The sequence below is a fragment of the Aulonocara stuartgranti genome (genome assembly GCF_965226115.1).
Source record: "Aulonocara stuartgranti genome assembly, chromosome: 22".
Classification (NCBI taxonomy): Eukaryota; Metazoa; Chordata; class Actinopteri; order Cichliformes; family Cichlidae; genus Aulonocara; species Aulonocara stuartgranti.
The window spans coordinates 28449568-28472467 of record NC_138957.1 but is presented as its reverse complement, the minus strand read 5'-3'; the positions used below and the strand labels follow the sequence as shown (position 1 = coordinate 28472467).

Genomic DNA, 22900 nt, shown 5'->3' with positions numbered 1-22900 from the left:
CACGGTCCAATCCGCTCTGCACATAATGTGTGCAGAGCAGAAGTGACAGAGAAACCGCCCAGCGCTCCCAGCACATTCTTTATTTATACTTCAAGTAAGTTTTCACAGCAGTAGGAGTGGCATGTATGGAACTGATAATATCTCCTTAAAAGGAGAGACCTTTATCTTGTCTGTTAACACAGGAGGTAGTATCGTATGTCACCGCATTCTTCTGCACATCTGTTTTCACTCCCTTTTCCTGTGGTTTCCAATTCACAAGCTCTTCTTCATTTAAATGAAGCTACAATTAAACATAATCACAAAACTAAAAAATCTTTCATCAAATATGATGAAGCATTTGTAAAGGAACAAGTAAAGCACTTGAGAGGGTTTTACTTCTCATATTTCTTACCTCGACTTGTAGAGGAGTATGCAGCAGGATGGTTACAGTTAAATGAGAAATACTTGAAGATAATGGGCAAGGTTTAATGCATGTTACAACTATAAATGGGACAGTCAGACACCAACATGTCTGCAGAGTTTGGTCTCTGTCTTGTGAATCTGTTAAATATTTCAATACAACTAAAATGTACATAGTTGTAACATATGGTGGGAAATGAATGACAAACTGACAACATTAAATGTTGTGAATAGTTCTGTATTTCTGTAATGTTCCAACACAAAAAAATGTCAAGAATGCACAACTAATTATTGTAGATTTGAGAAAAACATTTTTTTTTTTCATTTAAGAAATTTATCACATTGTGGTTGAATAAAAAAGTAATAATTGTTCAATTGATTGCAATTGTTATACACACACACACACACACACACACACACACACACACATACACACAGTATTCTTTGTTCACATGTATACCTATGTAAGGTGTTATACGTTAATGACCCTGTGCATATTCATGTAACCACAATAAAAGGAGTGCTATGGGGAACCTGGCTGAGAGTCTGACGGAGGTCAAGTGGTGGAACGACACTTGGCTCCTCCAGGCAGGTCTCCCTCATGCATGAGTAACAAGAAGAACTTTGCCTACTTCGTGTCTTGCTTGCTGTGTAATTATATTGTCTTCAACGTTCCAGCGAATAGGTTCAAGCTACAAACCTATCAATAAACTATTTTATTATTTAAGACATAGAAAGCAAAAAGGTGTTCAAACTGTTGCCAGATGTCTTTTTTCACTTGACTAAATATGCTAAACATTTGCAAACGCTAACAAAGAATAAAAAAATCATTCCAGTGCTGAGACAAAAAAAGAGCTGAGATGAAATAAAAGTCGAGTTAAACAAAATTCAGTGTGGATATAACAGGTTTAGATGAAATTAGCATAAGACAGTCAAACAGATCTCAAATCATATATCTGTGAGAATAAACTTTAACTTAAACATTGAATCTAAAAATCAAACTGAAAATTTCACAACTCAATTACTAAAAATTATGTTTTTGTTGTGGTTTCAGATGCAATGTTTGAAATTAATGATCAAAGAGTGTTAACATGTGTTTGACAGCAGTTTTTAGATTTAGTTTCCTAACATTTTTTGACTATTTGATAAACAAAAAAATCTTTGTTATAAACAGGTAAATAATATGCTAATTAACAAAATTAGGTTAAAAGTATTTTTCTGGAAAACACTCTGAAAGCCTAGATGGACGAAACATTGAGAATGTGACTTTTGTTTTTCACTTGCTATTTTTTGTGAATTAACTTATAGTCACTCATAACATCTTCATGTTAATAATTTATAGAATTTCCTTTTTCTCACTCAGACAAAATCAGACCGTCACAGCTAGATTCACGAGTTATTAGGTGAAAACAAGTATCAACATTTTCAGCAGATTTACAGTTTCTTTGGCTCATTAAAACATTTCATCCAGACTTTTAATGGCTTCATCTTTAGATAAATATTTCCATTGATCTGGAATAGCTCCTCTGCCCATGAAGTTTTTCCCATAGTGCTCTTCCAGTTGCGTTTGAAATTGACAAACAAACCATTTCCAATATGCCAGTTTAGACCCATCAGCGGTGATGCTCCAGGTATCATACGGCGGACCAGCAGTTTTGTACTGTTTGTAGGGAATGTATTTCTCTGAGTCAAAGCTAGGGTAAAAATCTCCTTCACTTGCAACATTTGTTGTGCAGAAGGTGACGCTGAACTCTACTGTATCTCTATAGTGCCATCCTTTTATCCCATTAGGTCGATGAAAAGGAGTCCTGTGGTCATCAGGACTGTGATCTTTCATGGTGTTGGTACAAACAGCTGCACAGAATGGACAGTTTACCCAGCAGCAGTTACAAAGCTGATCGATGAGGATTTCTTCAGGCTTCTGCCTGGATTCCTTCAGCTTATCCAGGGAGAGGCTGCTCATCTGCTCAGTGATGGATGTAAACCCTTTTTCTATCTCTTCCTTGAGAAAGTGAAAATGTTTTATGTCTCTGAAGTTTTCAGAACAAATGTTGTCAAATGTCAGCTCATCCTTTAGGACATTAGAAAATTCCTTCAGCCACATATCTGTGTCTCCTCTCTGATTTTGGACCTTTTGTGTTGCAGTAAATAAAGCCTGACTCACAGTTGTTTCGATGTCATTAACATTTTTCTTGAGTATTTCCACAGCTTCCTTTTTGTCATCTCTGAATATGTACTTCTCAACTTCTGCTTTAATGAAAGCTTCTGTTTGTCTCCTTGGATTTGTGATGTAGGTGATGAAATCATCAAACTTTTCTTCCTTAGCGAGTGACTTCAACACATGTTTGTCCAAGTTCAGTCTATTCCCACTGAATGCTGGGAAATTACACCTCATCCTTCCAGCGACATCAATGGCAGTCTTGTTACAGACAGCCTCAATAGTGGAAGCTTTCAGCTTCTCACAGATTAGCTCTCCAAGCACAACAGCAGATGAGTTTTCTTTACAAAAGCTTCTAAAAACTGTGTAATACTGTGTTTTTTTACTTTCTAAGTAAGCCTTGGCATCATTGTTCTTTACAAATTTTTCCAGGGACTCTAGAAGCCAACTCTTTGCTCTGTGGAACACAAACAGTAAGAGATCAACACTAAACTGTTTCCTCAAAGTGTAATTCTTCTCTGACAGAAATTTCTGCAATTCTAATGTTACGTGATTGGCTACTTCACGCAAATAAGTTGGTGAGTAGCCTCTTGTAACTACAGGTTTGCTTCTGATTGCATCAAGCGACTCTTTTTCAGCTGCGTCAATGAACGATCTGATCTGTTGTTGTTCTTCATGGGAGAAAGGGCGTCTTGAAATATGTTTTTGAAAAAAACTAATCACCTGATTACTACTTGTCATCACATAAACTGAATAATCACCAACGTCTGATATTTTCTTGTATCTGCCACTTGTTTTACATTCATTTATAAGAGCTGGCTCAAAACCAAGTTCTTGAAGGATCGTTAACTGATCTTTTTCCAAGTTGATGTCTTCAACAGGTTTTGTATCTGCTGTTAATTCAGTAACCCAGCTGCTCCAAACAGAGCTGAACTGTCTCTCAAGCTCCTTTTCATGTTTGGCCTTATCCTTCAGCTGCTGAGCGAGCTCTTTGCTCTTCTGTAGCAGTTTGTTCTCAAACTCTGATTTCTTATCATCCATCATTTTACGACCTTTCTTCTGCTGGATAATGCCATCCAGTTTTATTTTTACTCTGTTTGCATGTTCATCACGAAATTCTTTCATTTTGATTTCAAATCGTCCTTTCCACTGAGCCAAGATCTCTTTCTCCTTGTCATCCTCAAAGTACTTTATCATTTCTTTTCTGACTTCTTCATATGTTTTACTTGTTTCTTGAAAAAGATGAGATTGTTCAACCTCATGAAGTTTTCCATTTTCAATTCTGTTATGAAGTTGGTTTTCAATGGTCAACATGTTTTCCCTCAGGGTCCAGGTCCAGTTCCCATACTGGACTTCCAGTTTTCTGTACACTGCAATTTCATGTGTGTTTTTAAAACTGAAAACAAAACTTTCATTCAGCAGTGCAGTCCACAGGTCCTGGATGTTTGTTTTGAACTGTGAGAGAGTGATCCCAGCAGACTTTGAAGCTTTAGAGAGGATGGTGTTCTTCACTTCCTGGATGCTCTCACTGTAACCTGGATTTGGAGGAGCCATGGGTGGACTGCCCTCCCACAGCTGGGCACAGTATATCACATCTTTCTGAACATCAAATTCAATGACATCACTGAAGCAGTCTGCATCACAAACTTCCTCTTTAGCTGCTAGTTTGGCCATCTGGTCCAGTTTTTCCTGCAGACGTCTCTTTCCATCCATGTTTTTCTCTGCTGCTGCAACATCTGTGACATTCTGGTGAACAAACACACAACTGGGAAAAAGTTTAACTTCCTTCATCCTCATGAAAGCCTGAACAACAATCTGCAGAATGTCCTGCATCTCAGATGGATTCTCTCCAAAGATGTTGATCAGTGTCAGGTTTCCCAGACCAACAACAAATGTTGCCAGTTCATTGTCATGATGAAGAGTGTTGTTACCTTCTAACTCAAGAGCACGCAGTCCTTCAGTGTCCACCACTAGAACATAGTCAAACTTCAATTCTTTCTTCATCTCCTCTGATACTTTGAGCAGCTGCATGAAGGCACCTTTGGTGCACCTGCCAGCACTCACTGCAAACTGCAGCCCAAACATGGTGTTCAGCATTGTTGATTTTCCACTGCTTTGTAGGCCCAAAACTGACAACACAAAAACTTTCTTGTCTCCCAGTTTGTTGATGACTTCTTCTAAAAGACTGGAGATCCATGTTAGAGGCACATGACCTGCATCACCATCCATCAGCTCCATCGGGTGTCCTGATATCATCAGCTGTGCAGCCAGCTCAGGGTATTTAGACCAGTCAGTGTGTCTGCTCTCTCTTTGTGTTGTTTTATGGGCTTCATAGATCTGTCCCATTTCTCTGAAGATGTGCTCCAAACCAAAAGTTGCAGACTGAAGTTTTTTTGATATGTCATCAAGTTCAGTTTGTTTCCTTGATAACCCATTTGATTTGTCCTGTTTGTTCTTCAAAGCCAAGACCTCAGACCACTTTTCATCATAGCTTTTGAGAATTGAAGAAACATCATCTGTGGAGAGGGCATCTATGAAGATCTGAGTCCATTTTAGGAAATACTCTCTGTCTGTTGGTGGCAATGATGAGAGACTTCCAGTGAACAACTCCACCAGTTTACTGCAGGAAGCAGCACATTGTTTCTGACGTATTTCCATCAGTTTATCTTCCTTGTCACTTTTCTCCATTTCAATGTCTCCTGTGAGATGAAACAGTTGTCTGTGTATTTTGCTCCACTGGTGCCACAGTTGGCCTTGACAAGTGAGAAATTCATCTTTGATCTTTGAGACATCCATGTTATCCTTTTTAAGCAGATTGATTATTTCCATAGCAGCAGATTTCCCTCTTTGACAGGCTGGGTCAGTTTCATCCACTCTGATTTCAGAGAGCTCAGCCATGGTTTCAAGCTGGAAGGATGGTTTCAAGCTGGACAAAACTTCTCTGATGATCTTTTTTAGCTGTTCAGATACATCTGAGTGGTTTTTGTCTTTGAGGCCCATTATGTACTTTCCCTTTTTTGTCTCCACAGCATCACGACTGTCATCAACAATCAAACAAATGAGAGGCTTCTCAGCCTTCAAATGAGATGACATTAAAGATCGAATTTCTTTATTTCTTTTCAGAGATTCCACAAGAAAAACATTGACTGAAGATTTTTCAATCAGTATGTCATGTTGTTTTTTATTCAACAGAGCATCACCATGGAGATTACTGAAGGCAATGCAGTCATTGAAGTCATCAGTTGGTTTTCCAGCAGGGCAGTACCAGGCAATCTCTGCCACACCATCCATCAAATGACGAGACTTGGTGCTTCCTGGGCAGTTTCTGTGAAAGAAGGTGTCGTGACGGTTGTTGACCAAAGTGTTGATCAGCTGAGATTTAGACACTGACAGACAACCCAGGCGGAAAAATGACACCAAGGGTGTTTCAGCTTTGTAGACTGGAACACTCTTCATGGTGACAATGTTGGGGTTATCTTTGATTTGAGTTACCTTCCAGGTTTTTGGTATTTCTCTGAAAGTCCACAGAGGAAACTGAATCTCGTTTGTGACTAGGTCAGGAACAAGCAAAGGTAAGGCATACTGACACTGAGAGAGCTTTGTAAACATCATCTGTTTCAGGAAGCTGTCTGAGCAGTGAAATACTGCCATCTGAACATCCATTGGATGCACACGAGCATTCTCGTTCTTATTTGTGTCTACAGTGGTGTTCAAGAAATCCTCTAGATCACTGTCATCATCTATCTCATCTATCTCAGTGTCGTCAGAGATTGATAACTCATGATTAAAGATAATAGATGATGTATATTCATTTACAGTGGTGTTATAGAAATCCTCTAGATATCTGTCACCTGAGATAGATGATATATAGAAGTTGTCATCTATCTCAGTGTCGTTAGCTACTGACATAGATGACTTTGTGTCGTCAGATGACTTAGGACTGTTTGGTCTTACAGGAATATATCTGGCCCTGTAGTCCAACATTATCAGCCTGTGGAGAAAAGTGTGGGCTAGATCTTTCTCAGATGTTACATGGTCCATCTGTTTCCCAGGTGGACGTATCTGAAGAAAATCTGCTGATGACAGCTTCTGTTGAACTGTGTCTTGAAGGTGAAGTCTGTCAAGCAGTGTCCCAGTTTCTGTTTGACTTGGCTTCTATAAATAACAAACAAAGAGGTTTTTATTTAGCTTATCAGTTTAACACCAATGTTATATATAACAACAGGGTGGTATTTTAGTGAGAAGACAGTAAACTATTTTAGAAACTGTTTTAGAATGGATTTAACTGGCATTTATATACATGCTTCAACTGCATGAAGACCTATACTGATTTTCCAATAATCAGTTAATCAACTAATGTGTGATCACAAACCTAAAATACGTTTTGCTGGCAAGGGTCAGAGGAAACCACTCATTTAAGCTGTTATTATAATTAAGTGAAATGAGGGGTTACTAATCTTCTGCATTCCTACTCATTATTTTCAGACTTTTGTAAGAGTGTGTGAAGGAAATCTTATAAACCCTCACACTCACTGTTAACTGATTGTTCATGCCCAATTTAACCCTAGAACACTATCGCTGGGTGATTTACACCCGAGAAAATACATTTACATGATTTCTCTCTCCTGCAGCTGTTTGCGTGTCGAGGAGCCTGTGCCATCACCAGGGAAGTCTCAAATGTCCCAGGAATGGGTGGACCAAAGACCAGCTTTCCAGAGTCATTATTTTGTTTTAGGAGTTTTATTTTTCATTTTGTTAGACATGGCACAGTTGAAAGTAAAAGAAGACCACTCTAATTTGTCATGTTTTGTCATATTTTGATATATTTGATTACTTTTCATTGGTTATATTATATCAGGTAAAAATCACCCGGCATTAGTGATCGTGTTACTATTTATAGCGATAGTGTTCTAGGGTTAAAATAACCAATAAACCTATCATCATGTATGTCTTTGGTTTGTGGGAGGAACAAATAGCTTTTATGACAGTGTCAAGGTCCCCCTTGACCACTGCCACCACTTTTTCTGATTTTCTTGTTTTTTTTCTCTTTTCACTCTGTTTTTCACCTGATCCAACAGACTTGTGGAATGATGATGGAAAGATATCAGGCATCTGATAGAAAAAGCGGCATTTTCAAAAAATACCTGTGTACACATGGACATAGGCTCAGTGTCTGAATTAGATAAAGCCCAACAGCATCTCCCGAACAATAAAGCTCCACATCCAGATGGTTTTCCAGCAGAGGTTTACAAAGTATTTTGGCCTATATTACAGAATAGTAATTTAAATTCAGAGTGATTGTCATGGCCTGGGTCTAGGGACCCAGGGCTCATGTATTTTTGCGTATGTATATGTTTATATTTTCCGTGTGGTGTTTTGGTTTTCTCTCCTTTTTTCTCCTGGGGTCCGTTCTTCGTACCTCGCTTACTACATCCAAGATCAAATCATCGCGCTAACTCTGAGCTCGCTATCCCGGTTCCCCGAACACACCTGTTGTTGACGATTAGTATAGCTGGATGAAGTAATGTGAGATCACTGGGTGGCCCAACAGGGGCTACGCATCGATAGTAGAAACATTGATCGGCAACCCTTTGATTGGTCGGCGAAAATGTCGAAGGAGCGCGCTCGGTATTTTTCGGCAGCAGAGCAAGAACTCTTGATTGAGGGATTCCAGGAGTTTCAGAGTCTAATCAGAACGCAAGGGAACACTGCAAAGGCTGCAAAAGCAAGGAGAGAGGGCTGGCAGAAAGTTGCTGACAAATTAAACTCATAAGTAATTTAATAATAATAATAATAATGGATTGGATTTATATAGCACTTTTCAAGGCACCCAAAGCGCTTTACAATGCCACTATTCATTCACTCTCACATTCACACGCTGGTGGAAGCAGCTACGGTTGTAGCCACAGCTGCCCTGGGGCAGACTGACAGAAGCCAGGCTACCATATCGCGCCATCGGCCCCTCTGGCCAACACCAGTAGGCGGTAGGGTAAATTTATTATATTACACTATATTATATTATATTATATTATATTATGTTATATTATATTATATTACATTATATCCTCTTTCACATTAGAGCCACGACAGGACCCACTAGAACATGGGAACAAGTAAAAGTGAAATATAAGAATATTCTACAGAATGGTAATATTTATCTCTTATATTGCTTTTCGTCTCTTGGAAAGAGACCCTGGAATACTCTGTTTGTTTGTTCATAACAGCAACCAAGAAAAGGGCAGAGCAAAAAAAGACAGGTGGTGGTCCTGCACCCCCTCGTCAACAAGTTGGTTAAGTGAATAATACCCTCACGGGAATATCGATATCTCTCAATGAGCACACTGTTGCGCTGAGCTAAAGGATCCTGTCTGTCCCGCAATATACGCTGAATTCTGAGGGCTCTCCTTATCAATCTTGCACCTTCCGCAATGGGTTGCTCACGTAAACGGACAGGACATGGCTGCGACAGGCTTCCCAAATCCACCTTCGCTTTTATAGCCGTGGTCTCCCATCTTGATTACACGAAGTAATTTGCAATTACTACTCTGAAATATGAATTACATCTGTAATAATCACATACATGTAATAGAATGTTAATAGTACATTTCCCTTTTTTAGGAAATGACCTGTATGTATCTGTATGGAATCAATGAAAGGATCAAGTACTGCATTATCTTTAGTTACATTGATGTTATTTATTTATGGTGAAACAGTGGTGGAATATCGCTGTTCCTTTCCTATAAATGACGCGGACATACCTGCGTGGCCGCGATCTAATCCTGTTTACATATGATATGATTTTGTTGTAAATGAGTCATGTAAAAGTGATGCACAGCAAGAAGAATGGTTGATTGATTCAGGAGCGTCAAAACACATGACATGGAATAAAGAAGCACTAAAAAACTACCTAGAGTTTTCAGAACCACAAACAGTGAAACTCTGTGATGGCAGAGTAGTTGAGGCTTTAGGTCTGGGCAACATAACAATGAAAATGTAATTCAGAGTTAGTGATGGAAAAGATGCCACAATGTATGATGTGTTGTATGTTCCCAAATTATCAATGAACCTTTTCTCAGTGGGAGCTGCTGCCAAGAAGGGAAACACAGTGAAGTTCAAAAGGACTCATTGCTACATAAGAGGAAAGAATGGAGCTCTCCATGGAATGAGAACACAAAGATCTGACGGATTGTATCAGCTGGATATAGAGGGAAACTGCACAACTTGTCATGGAGCATCGAGTGCATCAGTTCCGACAAGTATGTGGCATCAGCGCCTAGGTCACACTACAAATCTGAAAAAACTCAAAAACGTGGTAAATGAAGTTAGCTTTACAAAAGAAGAGGAGGACATTTCTTGTGAATCTTTTGTTGAGGGCAAATTATCAAGAAAGCCTTACAAATACGATCAAAACGTAAGTTGCAATTATTGCATAGTGACGTTTGTGATCCTTTTCAAACTGAGTCACTAGGAGGAAAAACGTACTTTGTAACTTTCATTGATGACTACTCCAGATGTTGTAAAGTGTATTTCATAAGAGAAAAAACGGAAGTCCTGAGCAAGTTCAAAGAGTTTGAAAGAACCTTCTCAAATGAATGTGGACAGGGAGTAATAAGACTCAGAACTGACAATGGTGAGGAATACACATTTAAAGAGTTTCAAGAATATTTGAAAGCTCAAGGCATCCACCATGAAATGACTGTACCACATACACCGCAGCAAAATGGTGTTGCAGAGAGAAAAAACAGAACTCTAGTGGAATCAGCGAGAAGCATGCTATCACATGCAAAGTTGCCAAACACATACTGGGCAGAAGCTGTTGCTACTGCAGCTTACAATACAGAATAGGCTCCCTACATCTGCTTTAAAGAACGAAACACCCTATCAGAGATGGCATGGAAAAAAAACAGACATTAGCCATATGAAAATATTTGGATGTATTGCTTATGCTCATGCCCCAGACACAGAGAGAAAAAAGCTGGACAAAAAGGCAGTGAAAGTTCCTTTTCTGGGATATGCAACCAATGCAAAAGGCTACTGACTGTGGGATGAGGAAAAAAGAAAAATGCTGATTCGACGAGATGTGGTCTTTAATGAAACAGATTTTAAATGCAAACAAAGTTAAAATGATCTCTGTTTGGGGAATGAGGTGACACTACACACGGGTGAAAGACAAACAAGTACTGAGGAGACTGTCGCCAGTGAGGCTGCAAAAGGAGATCAGCGGATCAGAAGACCTCCAAAGAGATATGGATTTGAGGAGTTTGCTGACGTAGTTACAGTTGACCATTATGCAAACGTCTGTTGTATCACAGAACCAAATACACTGGAAGAGGCTATGTCAAGTCCAAATGCAAAGGAGTGGAAAGAAGCAGCTGATTTTGAATATGAGTCACTGCTGGAAAATGGCACATGGGATTTAGTGGATCTACCAAAGGATCGCAAAGCAGTTGGATCAAAATGGGTCTTTAAAGTTAAGCATCACAGTGATGGACAAGTGGAAAGATACAAGTGCAGACTTGTTGCCAAAGGCTATTCACAGATTTATGGTGCAGACTATGATGAAACATCCTCTCCAGCGGAGCGTGGGGGTGGCTTACTGGGCTTAAGCCCGGGTTGTTTTGTCAGAAGCCCGGGGTCTTTTGGAGTGTAATTTTTTCATAGTTAGATGCCTGGCTGAAAACTGTATAAAACAAAAAGTACACACAATATTCGAAGCACATAGTGGGAATTTACGACTGTGCGTGAATCCCCCCTGATATTGGTATGATCCGAGCTCAGGTACTAAGCGACTGAGCGAGAGGGCGGGGCAGCTGCTGCCTATGAGTGCACTGTTGGAGAAACGGAGCCAGCCATACTAAGGAGAGCTTAAGTTTGACCAGGTACCAAAGCAAATCATTCGTACTGTACAAATAATGTAAATATGATGGTGCATCACGAAAGATTGATATCAAACTGATCACTTGACCAATATTATTTTACTTGCTCTTCAAGTGAATCAACAAATGGCGAAATGAAAATCCGAACAAATGCTATTCTTTTAGAGAGTCTTAGCTTACGTGTGTTTATTTCATATTTTCAGTTCTTACCCTCCCCGACTAAATCGGTTTCAGTTATGTACTGAAATATAAGAATGGACATTAGAGGCTTGTTTCAAAGAAAAAACTCAGGTAAATGTTATTTTATATATTATGCTTTGTATGTTGTTCAGTATATTTCTATGCAAAACAAGAGGGATTTCAGTACACAGCAGGATATTCACATTTGTAACCAGATATTTACATACACTTTAGGGAGAAAACATAAAACATTTTTACTGTACAACATCAATTTAGAGTAAACTTTTGTTTTAGATAAATATTGAAATATATTTTGAATTAGTTAAATGTCAGAATAAAGAGAGACAGAGCTTCTATTTTTTATCACTTTCATCAAATTTAGGAGTACATATACACTAAGTTTATTGTTAATTAATAAGAAAACTCCAGACGATTCCATTCTAAGCTGAAGAAGCTTCTGATAGGTTTGTAGAGTCCATGTGAGTAAATTGGTGGCACAGCTGTGGATGCATATAAGGCAAAACACAGAGCCTGTTTCTGTGACATGGGAAAATCAAGAGATGTCAACCAAAACACCAGAAAAAGAACTGTGGAGCTCCATAAGTGTGGCTCAATTGTGAATATAATTTGGTGCCATTTGCAATTAAGAAATACAGATAGTTTCTCTCTTTACTCTTAAAGTTAACAAATATGTTTTTATATTTATCAATCTAAAAAAATAAACATTTAGTCTGATTTGATGTTACAATTAAAAAAGTGTTTGTGTTTTGATCTGAAGAGTAAATATCTGGTTTCAACTGTATATTTGATGACTGTCAGCACAAAGAGGGAGAGAGAGGAACAGAGAGGGAGAGAGAGGAGAATGTGGACAGAACAGAGATGGAACAAGAGCAGGTGAGACACACATGTTAGTCAAATGGTTGTTTACCAAAGTATCACCGTATCATAGGTACTCATGTATCTCGTACCTAGTGTTTCTTTTTAGGTTTACTATTTTTCAAATTCTATATTTATTAAGTTATGCAGCTTGTTTGCACAACAAGGCTAATAATTATATAAACTTTTCTCAATCTAAATAGTGGACTTTAGTAGAATTAAAAAAAATAAGTGTAGTGCAGGTCTATGATGATTTTTAGTGCTACTATCATCTAGTTCTGATTGTGGTTCTGTCTTGGTTAAATCCCAAGTTGTCCTGATTTTGAACTGTTGTAGTCCTGTTTTAATTCTGGATCAGTTCTGGGTCTGGTTGAATTGGGGTTTAGTCCTCGTGTCTTGATACAGCCCCGACCTTGTTCTGCCTCGCTGCTTAATTAAAAAACTAGTTTAAGGTGTCCTGCACATGTGATATATATTTTTCCCTATATGAAGTCATTCTTTTTTGAACAAAACTCAAAACAGAGCCTATTAATCTTTCTACCCCCCCCCCCCCCCCAAAAAAAAAAAAAAAAAAAATCCCACATGCATTCTACCCTTTTGGGCTAAGCCCCGGGTGTTTCAAATGTCTGGCTCTGCCTCTGCTCTCCAGTTGTACGATTTGGTTCAATTCTTACATTGTTATCATTTGCTGTGCAAAACAATCTAAATGTGCATCAAATGGATGTTGTGACTGCATTCTTGAATGGACACCTGGAAGAGGATATCTACATGGAGCAGCCAGAGGGTTACATCAAACCTGGGCAGGAGGTGCAGTCAGTTGGCTTAGTAAGAAACAAGCAACAGCTGCACTTTCAACTGCAGAGGCTGAGTATATTGCTTTGAGCCAAGCTGCACAAGAAGGAATTTGGTTAAGATGACTACTAACTGAGCTTGGAATGGAGACCACAATTGCAATCGCAAAAATTCCATTTGATCATGCAAGAACAAAGCACATAAACATTTGTTACCACTACATTCGTGAATGTTTGCAAAATGGACAAATCCAGCTGAAGTATTGCTGTACAGAAAATATGAAGGCTGACATCTTAACCAAACCACTGCCTAGACAAAAGATTGAGTATCTAAGAAAAAAGATTGGACTGTGTTCAGTTTAAAAAGGGTTATCATATGCTTAACATGCCTATTATGCTTATGTTAAGATGTCAAGCATATAACTGTAATGCAGAATAATAGTTTTGTCTAAGATGACAACAGTACTTTTTTTGTGTGTGAGTTCAAAACAAAAGAGAAAATGTTTTATTTTCTAGTAACACTGTGATATAGGTGCGTATTTTTTTTTTGGAAAGAAATAAGCAATGACAGTCAAGTAAGAGAACTCCATGGTAAAATTAAGCAGGAGTGTTGTAATAGTAATTTTACAATGTATGTTGAAGGGATATTACTGCGTCTGTTGGTGTGTCTGTGCATTACAGTCAATAAAAAGGATTTCATTAAAAAGATCAAATGTTCCATTTTATGTTTAAGTCATGGATTTCCATAGAAAAGCATGACTTTATTTAATGCAGTATACATTTTCCCAATGAGCTTTTAGCTGAAAATATTTACTCAGTCATTTTATACTTCATTAAATAAAACTAATATCTTTGCTCAAATGTTTTGATGGCTGAGAGCATGCTGGGAAATATATTTACTGTATTTCATGACCTAGCTATATTTAATTTGTGAAAAAATGTGCATGTACCTGTTGACTGTAACTATGCAAAACTGTGTTTATTAGGAACCGTCTTACATGCTACATTAAAAAGGCTAAGTCTGTTTTGGCATTGTGGTGGTCACCGTGAAGAAAATGATGTGACGTTATAGGTTCAACTTAAATGTATCTGTTCCCCAGACCTTTGACTGTTGTTGTCCATAATGATGACCAAAAGTGCTGTATGACAAAAGTGAAATTGCAAAGATTTCATCTTTACCTCTCTTTTAGCTGTACTCTCCTGTGGCTTATGTCCTGCAGGGAAATGTAATTAAAAGCAGATTATCAGGATCAGACAGAAAAGAAATGTTCAAGTTCTTCAGTTTCTTGTTTTATTTAAAAAAGTCTAGTCTTCACAGATATTTATCCTATCCATTAAAAGTAAAAAAGAATGAGAATTATGTTTGTATTCACAAAGACATCTCACCTTCTTTGGTTTCTGTTGGAATAGTCTGAGTTGTTAGACTTGTGTTAGTTTCAGTATCAGCTTGATCTTTGACCATGTTCCTGCTGCTGTCACTGGTGACATCTTTGCTTTCAACAGTCTGTCCAGTTGATGAGTCGGAGCCTACGTTTATCACACATTACATTGAATAGCTGTTCAAAATGTTTCATAAAAGGTTAAATTATGACTGAAAACATTGTACAGTAAAAACTAGTTTCTGTGAAACTTTGAAGAAACTGGAAGAATTGTGGTGTTCTAAAACTTTTCACTGGTAGTGTGTGTGTGTATATATATATAAGTTCAGTTGGAGCAGCCTTTCAATGCCTTTCTCTGTCTCTCGCTAGCAACGTTGACCCAGACAAAAAAGTAAAGCTGGTTTTCGGCCCGACACGGGTCCCAAGGTTTTTCCCAGAGGTCCCTTTACTACCGTTTGAAGCCGTGGACCTGTTTTATACACACGCAGAATAGTTTTCTATACGAGATTGCTGCAAAAAGTGCAGCCTTACAACCCTATCACCCTACTGTTACTCATTTTATATGAAGTTTTAAAAATCTAGTTGGTATTGCTATGGCGAGTAACCTTCAGTAATAGTAATAAATCACACAGCAATAGTACATTTAAGTAGTTGTAAAAAGCATGATAATATATTAAGTTATCCAAAGTGTTCAGAATATGTTGCTCTCATTGAGTACTGTAACGGAATACGTTACAAAATACGTTTTGGGGCATGTATTCTGTAGTCTGTAGTGGAATACATTTTAAAGGTAACCTTCCCAACACTGCCCATCGCGCTGCCACAGGGATGGGAAATTCACAGAGAAACCCCCGGATGCCCCCACTGACATGACTGCTGCGGCAACGGGCAAACCTCCACCGGCCCCACTCCTGCTAAACAGGTGACAATAGATTTAAGAGCGACAGGACTTAGAGCTGCTGAATCGTTGATTATATATATATATTTTTTGCTGTATTTTACTTGCATCTGTTTGAAATAATGAATGTAACCACAAAAACATATTTTGTTTTATATGCTGGAATATGCAGAAAATAAGTTTAAATGTTAAACACATTTTTTCAAGTCAAAGACAGTTGCATATAATGTAATTTTTTCTCAATGAAATGTGCATAAAACAAAACAATTTTTAAAAAGAGACTTTTCCATTTGATTTAATTGTATATGATGGATTATGCAGAAAAAATAGAATTGGGCTGAAAGGTCTATTTATTACGTTGCTGATTGTGTATCATGTTTTTAAAAAGTAACTAAGAAATAAAGTAACCAATTACTTTTGAAAATAAGTCATAGTAATAGGATTACTTTCTTACAGAAGTAATCAGTAATTGGTGACTTATTACTTTTTTCAAGTAACTTGACCAACACTGGCAGTGAGCTGTTTGTGTCTGGAGTGAGATCCTGTGGAATTGTTTGGTTCTCTAGAAAACCCTGATTTGAGGAGACTGGGATCATCACAATTGTTGTTCTTTTTTGTTGCAATATTATCACAAGTGAGGGTTTGATAAAGTTTTGTGAAGGTGTTGAGTCTTTCCCACCAATTGCGTCGCCAAAACGTAAATCACCCAAAACACTGTTCAACAGCTCATTTGGAAGTACTGACTGTTGGAGGGATTTTGGTAAAAGTTGTCATTGTTGTGCTTAAAATTGTAAACCTTGTCTTCAACTCCAGGCACATTCCACGTAAAGCTTCTGGTTTCCTTCTCTGCTAAGGAATGTTCACTTCCTGCCCTTTGTGACCTCACCTGTGCTTTGTACATGGTGGACCTTTAAAGGGGTTAAGCCATATATGGGGTGAGGGGAGATTACCCCTTTTTATGACTAGAGATGTTGGTAAACGGTTGTACCAAGGAAGTCACGTATACAAACACACATACACACACACACATGCACACGCACTTACACACACACACACATGCTTGCACATGCATGCACACAGACACAGTGCCTTAGCTTTTATGACACACCATTCAGGTTTTACAATGGGGTGTTGTGTTTTCACTGAATTAAAGGCTGTGAGGGGAGGCTGGAGTTTGAAGTTGGCTGCAGGCTTGCTTGTGTCAGTTCTGTGAGCGCAACCTCCCCTTGCAAGTAAAATGTAAAAGTGGCTCTTGTATTCTGTTTGTAGTCTCTTGTGGTCTGATTCCAGCAGGGTCACATGTTTAGACCCAACACTGACATCCTGACATCTTCTGGTCATCTGCTTTTCTTTGGTCACGTGATATTCTGAAGAACCATACTGGCCTCAACACAGGCTGCATTTGGATATGCCCCTTTGCTCAACAAAGGCCTCTGGGCTTCAGTGTTTGACATAGCATCACTACCACCACAAGTTAGACTTCAGACCATAATTGTCATGCAACTGCTGCTGTACCTGGTGAGCGCTTTACTTTCCAGTCTGTCTAGTTTAGGGAGCCTACCTTCATCACATATTAGATTGAACAGTTAGTATTTTAGTATTGAGATTTTAGAGAAGAGTTTAATTTTAAAACCTGATACTCTACAACAACAATTTTCATTAAAAAAATGACCTTTCTCACTGGTTCCAGTTGCTGGTAGAGGCTTGATGTCAGGTTCTCCATCACTTTTCTCTGAATGATCAGGATCTTTATTCCTTGAGCCACTCTAGAAAGAACAAGTGATTTATCTGACCTTATTATTTCATTTGTGATTAAGGTTTCAAATAATAAAATATAAGATAAATCTTAAACACTCAAGATCAGCAACCAACAGTGGTACAATAATTCAGTAAAGAAATGCATAAAAAAGAATGAGGGAAAACAATATGTGCTGTTCTTCAACTGCAACAATGTTAAACCTGTTTTCAAGCATAGATGCATTACCTTAGAACTTCAAATGGTTCCCAATAAACTGTGTTCATTAGGAACCGTCTTACATGCTACATTAAAAAGGCTAAGTCTGTTTTGGCATTGTGGTGGTCACCGTGAAGAAAATGATGTGGCGTTATAGGTTCAACTTAAATGTATCTGTTCCCCAGACCTTTGACTGTTGTTGTCCATAATGATGACCAAAAGTGCTGTATGACAAAAGTGAAATTGCAAAGATTTCATCTTTACCTCTCTTTTAGCTGTACTCTCCTGTGGCTTATGTCCTGCAGGGAAATGTAATTAAAAGCAGATTATCAGGATCAGACAGAAAAGAAATGTTCAAGTTCTTCAGTTTCTTGTTTTATTTAAAAAAGTCTAGTCTTCACAGATATTTATCCTATCCATTAAAAGTAAAAAAGAATGAGAATTATGTTTGTATTCACAAAGACATCTCACCTTCTTTGGTTTCTGTTGGAATAGTCTGAGTTGTTAGACTTGTGTTAGTTTCAGTATCAGCTTGATCTTTGACCATGTTCCTGCTGCTGTCACTGGTGACATCTTTGCTTTCAACAGTCTGTCCAGTTGATGAGTCGGAGCCTACGTTTATCACACATTACATTGAATAGCTGTTCAAAATGTTTCATAAAAGGTTAAATTATGACTGAAAACATTGTACAGTAAAAACTAGTTTCTGTGAAACTTTGAAGAAACTGGAAGAATTGTGGTGTTCTAAAACTTTTCACTGGTAGTGTGTGTGTGTATATATATATAAGTTCAGTTGGAGCAGCCTTTCAATGCCTTTCTCTGTCTCTCGCTAGCAACGTTGACCCAGACAAAAAAGTAAAGCTGGTTTTCGGCCCGACACGGGTCCCAAGGTTTTTCCCAGAGGTCCCTTTACTACCGTTTGAAGCCGTGGACCTGTTTTATACACACGCAGAATAGTTTTCTATACGAGATTGCTGCAAAAAGTGCAGCCTTACAACCCTATCACCCTACTGTTACTCATTTTATATGAAGTTTTAAAAATCTAGTTGGTATTGCTATGGCGAGTAACCTTCAGTAATAGTAATAAATCACACAGCAATAGTACATTTAAGTAGTTGTAAAAAGCATGATAATATATTAAGTTATCCAAAGTGTTCAGAATATGTTGCTCTCATTGAGTACTGTAACGGAATACGTTACAAAATACGTTTTGGGGCATGTATTCTGTAGTCTGTAGTGGAATACATTTTAAAGGTAACCTTCCCAACACTGCCCATCGCGCTGCCACAGGGATGGGAAATTCACAGAGAAACCCCCGGATGCCCCCACTGACATGACTGCTGCGGCAACGGGCAAACCTCCACCGGCCCCACTCCTGCTAAACAGGTGACAATAGATTTAAGAGCGACAGGACTTAGAGCTGCTGAATCGTTGATTATATTTATATTTTTTTTGCTGTATTTTACTTGCATCTGTTTGAAATAATGAATGTAACCACAAAAACATATTTTGTTTTATATGCTGGAATATGCAGAAAATAAGTTTAAATGTTAAACACATTTTTTCAAGTCAAAGACAGTTGCATATAATGTAATTTTTTCTCAATGAAATGTGCATAAAACAAAACAATTTTTAAAAAGAGACTTTTCCATTTGATTTAATTGTATATGATGGATTATGCAGAAAAAATAGAATTGGGCTGAAAGGTCTATTTATTACGTTGCTGATTGTGTATCATGTTTTTAAAAAGTAACTAAGAAATAAAGTAACCAATTACTTTTGAAAATAAGTCATAGTAATAGGATTACTTTCTTACAGAAGTAATCAGTAATTGGTGACTTATTACTTTTTTCAAGTAACTTGACCAACACTGGCAGTGAGCTGTTTGTGTCTGGAGTGAGATCCTGTGGAATTGTTTGGTTCTCTAGAAAACCCTGATTTGAGGAGACTGGGATCATCACAATTGTTGTTCTTTTTTGTTGCAATATTATCACAAGTGAGGGTTTGATAAAGTTTTGTGAAGGTGTTGAGTCTTTCCCACCAATTGCGTCGCCAAAACGTAAATCACCCAAAACACTGTTCAACAGCTCATTTGGAAGTACTGACTGTTGGAGGGATTTTGGTAAAAGTTGTCATTGTTGTGCTTAAAATTGTAAACCTTGTCTTCAACTCCAGGCACATTCCACGTAAAGCTTCTGGTTTCCTTCTCTGCTAAGGAATGTTCACTTCCTGCCCTTTGTGACCTCACCTGTGCTTTGTACATGGTGGACCTTTAAAGGGGTTAAGCCATATATGGGGTGAGGGGAGATTACCCCTTTTTATGACTAGAGATGTTGGTAAACGGTTGTACCAAGGAAGTCACGTATACAAACACACATACACACACACACATGCACACGCACATACACACACACACACATGCTTGCACATGCATGCACACAGACACAGTGCCTTAGCTTTTATGACACACCATTCAGGTTTTACAATGGGGTGTTGTGTTTTCACTGAATTAAAGGCTGTGAGGGGAGGCTGGAGTTTGAAGTTGGCTGCAGGCTTGCTTGTGTCAGTTCTGTGAGCGCAACCTCCCCTTGCAAGTAAAATGTAAAAGTGGCTCTTGTATTCTGTTTGTAGTCTCTTGTGGTCTGATTCCAGCAGGGTCACATGTTTAGACCCAACACTGACATCCTGACATCTGCTGGTCATCTGCTTTTCTTTGGTCACGTGATATTCTGAAGAACCATACTGGCCTCAACACAGGCTGCATTTGGATATGCCCCTTTGCTCAACAAAGGCCTCTGGGCTTCAGTGTTTGACATAGCATCACTACCACCACAAGTTAGACTTCAGACCATAATTGTCATGCAACTGCTGCTGTACCTGGTGAGCGCTTTACTTTCCAGTCTGTCTAGTTTAGGGAGCCTACCTTCATCACATATTAGATTGAACAGTTAGTATTTTAGTATTGAGATTTTAGAGAAGAGTTTAATTTTAAAACCTGATACTCTACAACAACAATTTTCATTAAAAAAATGACCTTTCTCACTGGTTCCAGTTGCTGGTAGAGGCTTGATGTCAGGTTCTCCATCACTTTTCTCTGAATGATCAGGATCTTTATTCCTTGAGCCACTCTAGAAAGAACAAGTGATTTATCTGACCTTATTATTTCATTTGTGATTAAGGTTTCAAATAATAAAATATAAGATAAATCTTAAACACTCAAGATCAGCAACCAACAGTGGTACAATAATTCAGTAAAGAAATGCATAAAAAAGAATGAGGGAAAACAATATGTGCTGTTCTTCAACTGCAACAATGTTAAACCTGTTTTCAAGCATAGATGCATTACCTTAGAACTTCAAATGGTTCCCAATAAACTGTGTTCATTAGGAACCGTCTTACATGCTACATTAAAAAGGCTAAGTCTGTTTTGGCATTGTGGTGGTCACCGTGAAGAAAATGATGTGGCGTTATAGGTTCAACTTAAATGTATCTGTTCCCCAGACCTTTGACTGTTGTTGTCCATAATGATGACCAAAAGTGCTGTATGACAAAAGTGAAATTGCAAAGATTTCATCTTTACCTCTCTTTTAGCTGTACTCTCCTGTGGCTTATGTCCTGCAGGGAAATGTAATTAAAAGCAGATTATCAGGATCAGACAGAAAAGAAATGTTCAAGTTCTTCAGTTTCTTGTTTTATTTAAAAAAGTCTAGTCTTCACAGATATTTATCCTATCCATTAAAAGTAAAAAAGAATGAGAATTATGTTTGTATTCACAAAGACATCTCACCTTCTTTGGTTTCTGTTGGAATAGTCTGAGTTGTTAGACTTGTGTTAGTTTCAGTATCAGCTTGATCTTTGACCATGTTCCTGCTGCTGTCACTGGTGACATCTTTGCTTTCAACAGTCTGTCCAGTTGATGAGTCAGAGCCTACGTTTATCACACATTACATTGAATAGCTGTTCAAAATGTTTCATAAAAGGTTAAATTATGACTGAAAACATTGTACAGTAAAAACTAGTTTCTGTGAAACTTTGAAGAAACTGGAAGAATTGTGGTGTTCTAAAACTTTTCACTGGTAGTGTGTGTGTGTATATATATATAAGTTCAGTTGGAGCAGCCTTTCAATGCCTTTCTCTGTCTCTCGCTAGCAACGTTGACCCAGACAAAAAAGTAAAGCTGGTTTTCGGCCCGACACGGGTCCCAAGGTTTTTCCCAGAGGTCCCTTTACTACCGTTTGAAGCCGTGGACCTGTTTTATACACACGCAGAATAGTTTTCTATACGAGATTGCTGCAAAAAGTGCAGCCTTACAACCCTATCACCCTACTGTTACTCATTTTATATGAAGTTTTAAAAATCTAGTTGGTATTGCTATGGCGAGTAACCTTCAGTAATAGTAATAAATCACACAGCAATAGTACATTTAAGTAGTTGTAAAAAGCATGATAATATATTAAGTTATCCAAAGTGTTCAGAATATGTTGCTCTCATTGAGTACTGTAACGGAATACGTTACAAAATACGTTTTGGGGCATGTATTCTGTAGTCTGTAGTGGAATACATTTTAAAGGTAACCTTCCCAACACTGCCCATCGCGCTGCCACAGGGATGGGAAATTCACAGAGAAACCCCCGGATGCCCCCACTGACATGACTGCTGCGGCAACGGGCAAACCTCCACCGGCCCCACTCCTGCTAAACAGGTGACAATAGATTTAAGAGCGACAGGACTTAGAGCTGCTGAATCGTTGATTATATATTTTTTTTTTTTGCTGTATTTTACTTGCATCTGTTTGAAATAATGAATGTAACCACAAAAACATATTTTGTTTTATATGCTGGAATATGCAGAAAATAAGTTTAAATGTTAAACACATTTTTTCAAGTCAAAGACAGTTGCATATAATGTAATTTTTTCTCAATGAAATGTGCATAAAACAAAACAATTTTTAAAAAGAGACTTTTCCATTTGATTTAATTGTATATGATGGATTATGCAGAAAAAATAGAATTGGGCTGAAAGGTCTATTTATTACGTTGCTGATTGTGTATCATGTTTTTAAAAAGTAACTAAGAAATAAAGTAACCAATTACTTTTGAAAATAAGTCATAGTAATAGGATTACTTTCTTACAGAAGTAATCAGTAATTGGTGACTTATTACTTTTTTCAAGTAACTTGACCAACACTGGCAGTGAGCTGTTTGTGTCTGGAGTGAGATCCTGTGGAATTGTTTGGTTCTCTAGAAAACCCTGATTTGAGGAGACTGGGATCATCACAATTGTTGTTCTTTTTTGTTGCAATATTATCACAAGTGAGGGTTTGATAAAGTTTTGTGAAGGTGTTGAGTCTTTCCCACCAATTGCGTCGCCAAAACGTAAATCACCCAAA

The 22900-nt window shown here is 38.1% G+C and overlaps 2 protein-coding genes across 2 annotated transcripts in view; both read right to left on the bottom strand.

Annotated features, from left to right (window-relative positions):
- Positions 1 to 6299, bottom strand: part of LOC309698557 (interferon-induced very large GTPase 1-like) — a 43383-nt gene extending 37084 nt beyond the window's left edge. Inside the window, 1 exon segment of the mRNA XM_082521079.1 lies at positions 3815 to 6299. Within this exon segment, the coding sequence (XP_082377205.1) occupies positions 3815 to 6220 (2406 nt within the window). The 5' untranslated portion in view covers positions 6221 to 6299.
- Positions 6298 to 21424, bottom strand: LOC309699065 (uncharacterized protein; the record flags this gene model as incomplete). Its single annotated transcript, XM_082521920.1, has 10 exons — positions 21299 to 21424; positions 21092 to 21126; positions 20546 to 20639; positions 17983 to 18123; positions 17776 to 17810; positions 17230 to 17323; positions 14667 to 14807; positions 14460 to 14494; positions 6374 to 6712; positions 6298 to 6306 (listed from the first exon to the last, which is right to left on the bottom strand). The coding sequence occupies exons 1-10, from the start codon at positions 21372 to 21374 to the stop codon at positions 6298 to 6300; spliced, it is 999 nt and encodes a 332-aa protein (XP_082378046.1). The 5' UTR covers positions 21375 to 21424.
- Positions 21425 to 22900: the final 1476 nt, after the last annotated feature.